General features: G+C 38.2%; 1 protein-coding gene and 1 pseudogene across 1 annotated transcript; both read left to right on the forward strand.

The window, feature by feature from the left end:
• Positions 1-2027: 2027 nt before the first annotated feature.
• On the forward strand, positions 2028-4070 carry LOC18012919. The gene is made up of 2 exons (XM_024151103.1): positions 2028-2306; positions 2388-4070. The coding sequence occupies exons 1-2, from the start codon at positions 2028-2030 to the stop codon at positions 4068-4070; spliced, it is 1962 nt and encodes a 653-aa protein (XP_024006871.1).
• Positions 4071-7213: 3143 nt separating this feature from the next.
• Positions 7214-9276, forward strand: LOC18012920 (annotated as a pseudogene).
• Positions 9277-11729: the final 2453 nt, after the last annotated feature.

Genomic DNA, 11729 nt, shown 5'->3' on the forward strand with positions numbered 1-11729 from the left:
AACCCTAAACCGCTGAAGGATCAAAGTGAGCTCAGTCTTGGTTTGGAACTTTGGATCATGACAATGTTTTGGGCAATGCAAGTTCTTGGTCCGATCGAGAAAGGAAGTAGAGCGTTTGGGTTGTTGGCGGCTTGAGAAACGCCGTTTTGGAACCGCAATGGATTGAATTGACGGGTGTCTTCTCCCCATATGGCCTTGTCGGTGTGCAGCTTCAGAAACGGGACGACTAGGCTCGTGCCCGTGCGGATCTCCAAGTGTCCTATCTTCATATCTTGTGTTGCTTCTCTGACCATTTTAATCACGGGTCCGTACAGGCGCAGCGACTCGTCAACACCATGTTCATCTGCAAGACAGTTCAAAATAGGTTTTCTTCAGCCACAAGAAACCCCTTTTTATTTCTTCAAACGCAAGAAACCGTTTTTGAAAAGTGGGAAGACATTATAATTAGTTACCAGTTTGAGTTTGGAGATGGTGTCTGAATCTGGGATCTTATCTTGACCACATTCATTGAAAATCTCTTCTCTGAGTTTCTCATGCCAGTCTTTAGACTACATAAAGGAAGTAAAGAAGTCGATTAACCTTAAGTCAACTTGAATGATTTACATAAATTGTGATATCGTGCTTAGGATTTACATTAAAAGACCACAACTAGTTAGTGACTTATCTTTCCGATATAATTAAGCACATCTATAAAAGTAACTATGGACTTATGGTGAAAATGTTATCAAAAATATCTTAGGATTATCAAAATAATTAATAAGGGGGAAAAATTGTCTGTTGAGGATTAGAATTGAAGAGCAAGTATTAGGAATTTAGGAGGTAAAGAAGTTGAAGAAAACTCACATGGCAGACAAAATCAGAGAGGATAATCGAGGTTAGTGTTTTAACTAAACAAAGAATATTTTAACAAAAAACAAATAAAACTAAACAAAGACTAAATACGTGCCCACTAGCTCTATTATTGGTGGATTTGTCAACGTAAATATTAAATATAACAAGTAAAAATTGACTTACGTAAGTAGAGGGACAACAATAGTGGCTCCATTATTACACAATACCAAAAGTCCAACTACCGAAACATTGATTTTCATTATTACATAATTACATATTCTAAATTTCTAATTATAGTTTTATCTCATTAGATATCAATCTATCATCATCAATTCGATGGGAGTTGTCATGACTTTGGCTCTATCTTCGATGATCTGGTTTAATTAAATCAGATCAAATATTTTATTTTGTTGTTTTGGTTTTCGGGATAGTTGGCACGTTAGAAGTTCTCTAATCGTTGAACAATTTATCACCAATAGAATAACCCCCAAACTGGATACTATTATATCATTGAATTAGCTTTCATTTGTAAGTTGATAATGGATTAAGTGAATTAGTATAAGTGAATTTTAATTGTATGTTTGGGAGAGATTCTATGAACCACGTTGATTTTTACATCTGAATGTTAATATGTATTTAAAATTCTAAGTTCAAACAAAAATTTAAAATCTTAGGTTATTAAATAAAGTACTTTATGTCATATAAATCTGTGATTTGAGTTCTAGAACAGTAATCAACTGCATCCTCCTTCTCCATCATATATATTCTTGATTTCTTACAGATTTCCTAGAATTTTTACATTTTTCTGTTTATAAGTTTATATTGTTTTTTCATTTATTTATTTTACCTTAATTGCACCAACAAACAAGAATTTGATCTCTTTGCTATACTTTATTCTTGCCGAATAACATGTATTTTTGGTTTAGTGTCTAAAAGTTAAATAAACGCTAGCTAAGGATCACGGCCAGTTGTATTATTGTAGATTTGTGTGACAAAAAACAAATAATTACCTAATGCATATAATAAGACAAGTAGCATTGATTAAACTTAGTTTCTCGACAACAAAAAAAAAAGCAGCATTGATTACAGTATATATAGAGGAATATCAATATATTGATCCACTATTACACCAAACAAAAGTGCAATTACCCAAAGATTAATTTGCACTCTCTCCACCTCTAATAACCGCAACAACCATGGAGATAAAAGGACACGCACATAAGTTAGGAAGAATTGGATATCCTCGTGGCGGTTTGGAATGCGGTGCTTGTGATCGATCGTATAGTGAAGGTTGCGATCCATCGATTTGCGAGGGCTTCGATTGCGATGAATGCGAATTTGAAGTTCACACGAAATGTCTTTTTGTGTTTAACATACAAGAGACATTGTTCGAGCACCCTCTTCACGTTGGACATGGTCTCAAGCTTCTCACAACGGGGGCTCCTGATCACACCGATCCAAAATGCCATATCTGCGGTAAAAAAACCAAGCGTCTTCTTTTTCATTGTTCCATTTGTAATCTCAATTTGGACATCGGTTGCATGGTTGATGCCATGTGTTCCCAATCTCATCTGAATATGCCGTGGCACAATCATACTTTACTCATGCTTGATGTTGGTGATGATATGCGATGCAAAGTTTGTGGTAAGACCGGAGGATATGGCTACTGTTGCCCTCGCTGTTGGTTGATGGTTCATGAGAAATGCGTCGCCGTATTTGACTCGCCAGAGATCACTCACTCTTGTCATGCGAGACACTCTCTCAAGCTTCTCACCCAAGGAGCTCCCGGCTACACTGATTTGTCATGTCATTTATGTGGAGAAGACACGGGAAACTTTCTTTATCATTGTGATATTTGTAAGTTCAACATGGATATGGCATGTGCGATTCAAAGTCCCCTACCAGTGGCTCTTTCAAATCTGAAGGTCCATGAGCATACACTCAAACTCATCCCAAGATTGATCTCCTTCGTTTGCGATGCTTGTGGGAAAAAAGGCGACCGTTCTCCCTATGTTTGTCTTCAATGTGATCTCATGTTCTTCCATCAAGAGTGTGCTCGTTTACCACGGGTTATTCACGTGAATCGCCATGATCACCGCGTTTCTTACAAGTATCCTCTTGGTCTTGGAGAATGGAAATGTGGGATATGTTTAATAAAGATTGACTGGTCATATGGGGCATATTCTTGTTCCATATGTCCTAGTTATGCTCTTCATTCAAGCTGTGCGACGAGGAGAGACGTGTGGGATGGGGAAGAGCTTGATGGGGTGCCTGAAGAAGTTGAAGATATGGAGCCATTCATAAGGAATGATGACAACACAATCACTCATTTCGCTCATGAAGAACATAACCTCAGCCTCAACAATGACGGTATTGCTTTGGAGGAAAGCATCTTGTGTGGAGCATGTGTTCGTCCCGTTGGTTCTAACGCATTCTACAAATGTTCGGAATGCAGTTTTATCATCGATGAAACGTGTGCTAATCTTCCGAAGAAGAAACGACATTTTCTAAGCCCAAGACCTCTCACTCTACACCCCAATAGAGATAACACCGAAACAATATTTTGCAACGCTTGTCGTCAATGGTGCTGCGAAGGATTCATGTATATTGATCGAGGTGGGACGTATGACTCGGACTATGACTTGGTCTGCAGCTCAATGACTATGCCTTTTATTCATGGAAGCCATCCTCATCCGTTACTATACCTCCACGATAGAAACATTAGACACAGGGGGAGGTGCCAGAGTTGCCACGGGGGTTTATCTGACAAATTCCTTGCCTGTATCCAATGCAATTATTATTTGGATTTTCGTTGCGCCACTCTACCATTAACGGTAAGACTTGACAGGTATGATGATCATCCACTCACTCTTTGTTACGGAGAAAAGGCAAGCGGCAAGTATTGGTGCGATATTTGCGAAAGAGAAACAGATCCAGAGACTTGGTTCTACACTTGTGAACATTGCGGGGTTACTTTGCATGTTTTCTGTGTGCTTGGGAATCTCAGGTATGCCAAACCAGGAGGAAAGATCAAAGGAGACCTCGAAGTGAGGTTTAACAATACATCTACACGGCCACTTTGCAACAACTGTCATTGTCGTTGCGCAGCTCCCTTCTTTTTTGTTAAGGAGAAGGCATTAATATTTTGTTCTTACTATTGTAAGGAGCGTAGCCAAATGAGGGCGTCCTGGATTAGTAACATTAATATATGTCCGCCATGGGTAGATCGCCGTACTTAAGCTCGTTGGCTTAAAGCTAGTTGAAAATAAATGTGGCTTTTTTTCCTTACAAATAATAAAATAAGATTAATATCTAAAAAAGTACCATTTTCTGATAATATGAGCACAAATTTATAGGTTTATTAATATTATTTCTTTATTCTATCGATTTTCCTCAACTAGGTTTCTTGTTTTATTATTAACCTTTCTAACTTTTTTTTTTTGCCATCTAAACCACAATGAAAGTTTTTATTTGCACCACACTTATATTTCTCGTAATTCCTAATTTAAAAGCCTTGAATTAATAACACTAAACTAACGGAGCTTCCACTACCCCTCTTAATCAACGAAATAGAAGCAGCGATGGTAATGAGACTTTTCCTTGATGGAGCTTGACTCTTCCTTCGAAGAAGAAGTGTGATATTGCTAAGGAAATTTTCGACACCCTGTTCTTTCATCAGGACCTTTCTCCTCCTTTGGGACTGGACAATCTTATGGTGTGGATCCAATCTGTTTTTCAGAACAAGAGGTTGAAAACTATCTCTAACCTTGTCCTTCAGTCGGCTTTTTATTATGTGTGGAAAGAGAGAAGCTCAAGACTCCATAACTCAGCTTCCAAGCCTGTCCAGCTGATTGTAAAGGACATACGCTTAGCTTGCGGGAATGGATCGAGCCAATCTTTCCAATTTGTGTTCTCTTCCAAATGGTCCAAATGGTTCTTCCTCATCACCTGATTCCTACTTATCTACGTGGTTCCAATTCTTCCAGCCATAGCTTCTTCCACCAACATCGTTGTGCATCATTCAAGGTTAAGGTTCTGCTGCTTCTGCGTTTCATCTGTCTTGCGTATTAGTTTTATAAGTAATTTATCTCTTTCTTTCCTTATATTCCGGTTAGATAGTCCTTTTCACCTGCTCTTATTTGAATGTAATTTCAAAACATGCCTAAGTCGAAGGTGGATAAAGTGAAAGGTTAAAAAAAAAAAGTCGTGAAGACTTTTTTCTCTTTTTTTTTTTCGTTTTTCAAACTAATTTTAAACAATACAAAGGAAACTATGTACTAACCTGCATCCTACGCGGGATGAAATATTTATAATATTTATAATTAAAGGTATCATCGTTGACTCAATGTGAACTGTCATGACTTGGCTTCTGCACTCGCTAATCAAATCTTATAAATCATTGCTTTCCGGGGTAGTGATTTTCTGTAATTTAATTTAAAACAGGGAAAACTTAAACTTAAGAGTTAGACAAGCAAAAGATAAGATAAAGGAAGTCGATTTGAAAAATTAAAATTAAATAAAAGAAGTCGAAAAAGGCAGAAAAACCCTAAGCACAAAAGGTTCGACTGGTTGACATGGAAAAAGAAGCAAGAGAATCTTATGCGATGAGCACATCTATTTATTAATACATTGGTATTTATATTGTTCCCAAAAGTTTATTGGCTAACTAACACAATTTCTAAACATTATATGATAAAAGACAAGGAAAACATAAATCACGTAACCCTTTTTTCAAAAAAAAAAAAAAAACATAAATCACGTACAATATTGTTTAATCTGGAAGCTGAGCTGTCAACTTTCGCTTCTATCCTCCGTCTTCTGATTTGGTAATCACTTTAACAGAGACAAAATACGTGCCTACTAGCCCTTTTATTGGTAACGCCTTTACAAATAAAACTAAACAGAGACTAAATACGTGCCTACTAGCTCTTTTATTGGTAGATTTGTCAACGTAAATATATAATATAACAAGTAACAATTGATTTAAGTAGGTAGAAGAACAACAATAGTAGATCCATTATTACACAAAACCAAAAGTCCAACTACCTAAACATTGATTTGCACTTCTCTTTGTAATTTGGTATGAATCTCAATATATCGATGGATTGAGCAATACATTGAAAATCACTTATAAAGAGGATTACAACGGTCAAGACAATAATAACTAGGGAATATTGGGTATTCCTTATTTACATAATACGAATTATTAGTTTCCTATTCTATCACACCCCCGCAGTCGGAATGGGAGCATCACGGACGGTCAGGCTGGATCGAAATGATGTAAACAGAGCATTAGGAAGCCCTTTGGTGAAAATATCAGCATATTGGTGCTCTGAAGGTACATGGAGAACTCGGACTTGACCAAGGGCTACCTTTTCACGAACAAAGTGAATATCGATCTCGACGTGTTTGGTGCGTTGGTGTTGAACCGGATTGGTAGAAAGATACACAGCGCTAACATTATCACAATAAACAACAGTGGCTTTAGAAACAGGACAATGTAGTTCACCGAGAAGTGTCCGGATCCAGGCGGTTTCAGCTACCGCATTGGCGACTCCATGATATTCGGCTTCAGCGCTTGAGCGAGACACCGTATGTTGGCATTTGGAGGACCAAGAGACAATGTTGTCACCAAGAAAAACACAATATCCAGAGGTGGACCGTCGAGTGTCAGAACAACCGGCCCAATCAGCATCAGTATATGCGGTAAGATTGTTGGATGGCGTGTTGGTAAGGTGGATCCCGTGTGAAATGGTACCACGAATGTAGCGAAGGATGCGCTTGAGAGCGTTGAGGTGAGGCTCTCGTGGATCATGCATGTAGAGGCATATTTGCTGGACCGCATAAGTGATATCAAGACGGGTGAATGTAAGGTATTGAAGTGCACCAGCACATCCACCGCCACAAGCTCAAGGTATTCTTGGCCCTTCTCCAACTGGCGGCTCTGCTTATCTCAGCCAGACCTCTCCGGCTCCACAACAAGGATTCGTTCATTCTGCTCTTGTCAATGCGTTTAGCACACCGACGCTTAATGATCCGACGGATTCAGGGTGGTACATGGATACCGGTGCTACTGCTCACCTGACCTCACAGCCAGGTACGCCTCCTTCTAAGAGAAGAAAATAGAGATACAGAAAAAGAAAATAGAGGATGAAGAAGAACGACGACTACTAAGAGAGAAGAAGAAGAAGAAAATTTGGCTCTGATACCATGTAATTTGGTATGAATCTCAATCGATGGATTGAGCAATACATTGAGAATCACTTATAAAGAGGATTACAACGGTCAAGACAATAACTAGGGAATATTGGGTATTCCTTATTTACAGAATACGAATTATTAGTTTCCTATTCTATCACTCTTTATCTCTGATAAGCGCAAAATGGCCATCCTCTGGAATAAATGGACTTTGGAAGGACACGAGCATCCTTTGTGCCGGATTAGCAATGGTGACGGTTTGGAATGCGATGCTTGCGATGGGTCCTATCGCGATGGCTTCTTTTGCGATGAATGCAAGATTACTGTTCACAGGAAATGTGCCTTTGTGTTTAACACCAAAGAGACATTGTTGGAGCACCCTTTTCATCTTGGACATGATCTCAAGCTTCTCACAACAGGGGCTACTGGTAACACCGATCCGAAATGTCATATCTGCGGTAAGAACACCAAGCGTCTCTTTTTTCATTGTTCCAAATGTAATCTCAGTTTGGACATTGATTGCATGGTTGATGCCATGAGTTCCCAAGCAAATCTGAAGATGCCGTGGCACCATCATCCTATGCTCTTGGTCAATTTTAACGATTGTTTCAAATGCGATTTTTGTGGTTTTACTAGTGCCGGCAATGGATACTTCTGCCCTCTTTGTAGGTTGGCGGTTCATGAGAGCTGTGTCTATGTATTTGACTCACCGATGATCACTCACAATTGTCATGCCAAACACTCTCTTAAGCTTCTCACCCAAGGAGCTCCCGACTACACTGATCTAAAATGTCATCTGTGTGGAGTTAACACTGGGAACTTACTTTATCATTGTGATATTTGTAAGTTCAACTTGGATCCTGATTGTGCAATTAGGAGACCACCACCAGTTTATCTTTCAAATCTGAAGATCCATGAGCATACACTCGCACTCATACCAAGATTAGTGTCATTCGTTTGTGATGCTTGTGGGGAGAAAGGTGACCGTGCTCCTTACGTCTGTTTTCAATGCAATTTCATGATCCATGGATATTGTGCTGATTTACCACGTGTCATTCACATCAATCGCCATGTCCACCGTGTTTCTTACACGTATCCTCTTGGTCCGGGAGAATGGAAATGTGGAGTTTGTTGGGAAGGTATTGATTGGTCATGTGGGGCTTATTCTTGTTCAACCTGTTCTAATAATTATGCTGTTCATTCAAGATGTGCAACAAGACCTGACGTGTGGGAAGGGGAAGAGCTTGATGGGGTACCTGAGGTAGTAGAAGATATTGAGCCATTCAAGAGGAATGATGACAACACAATCACTCATTTCGCTCATGAAGAACATAATCTGAGCTTTGAAAAAGATGGTATAGCGTTGGAGGAAAGCGTCTTTTGTGATGCATGTGCTCGTCCCATTGGCTCTAACACGTTCTACAGCTGTTCGGATTGCAGTTTCATTCTACATGAAACATGTGCTAATCTTCCTAAGAAAAAACGTCATTTTCTCAGCGCAAAACCTCTTACTCTCACGTACGGCGGAGAATCTCTTCGGACTAATGAATGCTATGCTTGTTTCCAACGTTTTGGCGGAGGATTCAAGTACAGAGACAAATATGGCGAAGTCGTCGACTTACTATGCATCTCGATAACTGAGCCGTTTGTGCATGGAAGTCATCCTCATCCTTTACTCTACATCAACGTAGAGCATGATGAGGAGCTAACGAAGACATGTCAAGGTTGCCGCATACGTACAGAAGAAATGGTCTTAGGTTGCACCAAATGCAGATTCTTCTTGGACTTTCGTTGCGCCACTCTACCATTAACGGTAAGACTTTATAGGTATGATGATCATCCACTCACGCTTTGTTACGGCGAAAAAGCAAGTGGTGAAAAAGCAAGAGGCAAGTTTGGTGCGATATTTGCGAAAGAGAAACAGATCCAGAGACTTGGTTTTACACTTGTAAAGATTGTGGGATCACTTTGCATGTTTTCTGTGTGGTTGGGGATTTCAAGTGCGCCAGATCAGGAGATGCGTTCGACAACGAACATAAATTGTTGTCTAATAGTGGACCTTCACGACCAACTTGCAGAAACTGTCATTGCCACTGCCCAGGACCTTTCACCCTTCGTGAAACTGGTGAAAACGAAGAATCCTTCTGTTCTTTATATTGTTTTTTTCATTTCAAAGAACCGTTTAGGGTGAACACCAAGACCGTAAAGCTCATCCTCCCTCCATGGGTCAATGAACCCAAGACTTGAAGATGTGGTTATATTCATAGTCTTGGACTCATCTCCTTCAAGGTACCTATTGGTATCATTTCGCTTTGTAATTTGTCATTCCGATTTAATATCAAACAAGCATTTTTTAAAAAAAAAAATGGAAAAACATATTCATGCATGCAGCATGCTATACGTAAGCATGTAGACTGTAACTTCATATTATGATTTTTATTTTATCTAAAACATAAAATTTGTAACAGAAGTTGAAATCCATTATATATGATTCAACAGAATTTTAAATAGGTTACTGTAAAAACTGATACAAGTGAATAGCGGAAAATGTTTATCTATATTCTCCTCTGTGAATCTCATAGCAATAATGTGATTTAACAGAAAAAAAAAAACGAAATATTTGATAGGAAATTTTTATTACTAATTTTCTATGTAATTTTGACGAAAAGTAAAAGTGATGGGAAATTGGTAGGAAGTTTTCTACCAAATATTTTGTCAAAATTTTATAGGATATTTCTTACCAATAACCTATCACACGGTCAAAATTTAAAAGGAAAGTGGTAGGGCCAATAACTGGTAAGTATTTCATAGAAAATTTTCTACCAATTTTTGACGACAAATTATGTGTAAGAAAATCGTAGGAATTTGATAGGAAAATTTCAATTTTTGATTTGTCTCACATCGATGATCTGAGATAATTTACATGAGGAAGCTGCTCTATAAATAAGACATTCATCTTCCTTTTAATTAATTTGTTTTTTTTTCTATATATGATATCTCTATATATATTATCTCTATATATTGTAATAATTGAATTAATAATTAATTCATCTTTTAGTTTAAATTTAATTTTATTTTTAACTAAAAATAATTATTTTTTTTTTATAAAATCTGGCAAATGGTAGAAAAATGGTAAGAATATTTGAAATAGGAAAGAATGAAACTGAAAGAAGATAGAAATAATTTGGTAGGTATTTTCCTACGAACATCTTACCGCGAAATTTTCTTACCAAAATTTTCGTAAGAATTTTCTACGATTTTTCTACCTTTTAAAATTTCCGATGGTATAGAACCTACAAAAATATTTGGTAGGAAATTGGTAAGAAAATCTGGTTTACTAATGAAATATATGGTAGGAATATGTGATGTTTTCTTGTCTTGAAACTACAAGAGAGAAGCAGACGAAAAGATTAATGAATGTGCTTTGGATTTCCTTGTTGGCAGATAGGAAAATGAAAGCAAAGAGAGTGTAAGTTAGAGTGAGAGGCATTATTTTCTTTCTTTTTACCGGTGAAGCCGTGAAGAAGCATTATTGTTATGAGCAGATGCTTCAACATAAGCTTTCTCTGCATTATCCAACCAGTCTTGGAACATCGTCCACTCTCTCCTGCACCTTTCACGCACCTACGATAGCAGATAAAATCAGATAAGAGCTTGTATTAGTATCTAACTAGATGACAAAGGTGAGAGAATTAATGTATAACCGTAAAAAAGAATTAAGGGATTAGTTGGTTTGTTCTTGTAATGATATTTACCCCTTTCCATGGTTGTTTCCCTCGCTCTGGTTGTCCCTGTCAGATTTTAGATACACAAAGAGAAAAAGAGGAGATAAATTAACTATTGCGTTCAAGGTAGTATAGATATATATAATTACTAGATACTTCTCTTATTACTCTACATCAGTTGTAAGATTGTTTATTTTTTCTTTTGAGTCCCTTAAACAAAGAGGACTCGGAATTCGGTTCTATTGCATACTTGAATCATACGCCACACACAGCGCCATGCTTTACGGGAGAAAACCGGAGCCATAATCTCGACAAATCTGCTCATAAGCATGAACGATGAAAATATTCACTCTCCACGCAAATCAAGAGCTAATCATCCTCATCCTTTACTATACCTCCAAGAAAGTAACTATGGTGACAGGGAGAGAGGCCAGAATTGCGACACGGGTTTAAATGGCGCCGTACTTGGCTGTATCAAATTGCAATTATTTTGTGGATTTTCGTTGCGCCACTCTATACCATTAACGGTAAGGCTTTACAGGTATTATTGATCTGATCATATCCACTCACGCTTTGTTACGGTGAAAAGGCAAGCGGCAAGTATTGGTGTGATATTTGCGAAAGAGAAACAAATCCAAAGACTTGGTTCTACGTAAATCTGTCATGATTGTGGTGGGGTCACTCTGCATGTTTTCTGTGTCCTCGGGAATGTCAGTTACACCAATGACCAAACCACGAGAAAAAGATCGAAGGAGACGTTGAATTGATGTTTAGCAAGACATCTACACGACCACTTTGCAACTACTAGTCATTGTCGTTGCGCAGCTCCCTTCTTTCTTGTTAAGGAGAAGGCATTATTTTGCTCATATTTTTGTGTGTTACGTACCTGAAACACCCCATTCCGGACTCTAAGCCCGTGGAGGTTGTTTCCGGTCGGACCGCTATACGGCTCCGACCCCATCAGTCCAATTTTAA

This window comes from Eutrema salsugineum, unplaced genomic scaffold, assembly GCF_000478725.1.
Source record: "Eutrema salsugineum unplaced genomic scaffold, Eutsalg1_0 scaffold_6, whole genome shotgun sequence".
Lineage (NCBI taxonomy): Eukaryota > Viridiplantae > Streptophyta > Magnoliopsida > Brassicales > Brassicaceae > Eutrema > Eutrema salsugineum.

Excerpts from the sequence above, each read along its gene's own strand:
- LOC18012919 (XM_024151103.1), top strand. The coding sequence starts at position 2,028 with ATGGAGATAAAAGGACACGCACATAAGTTAGGAAGAATTGGATATCCT. Across the intron at positions 2,307-2,387 it reads ATCCAAAATGCCATATCTGC|TGTTCCCAATCTCATCTGAA; the intron begins GGTAAAAAAACC and ends GTTGATGCCATG.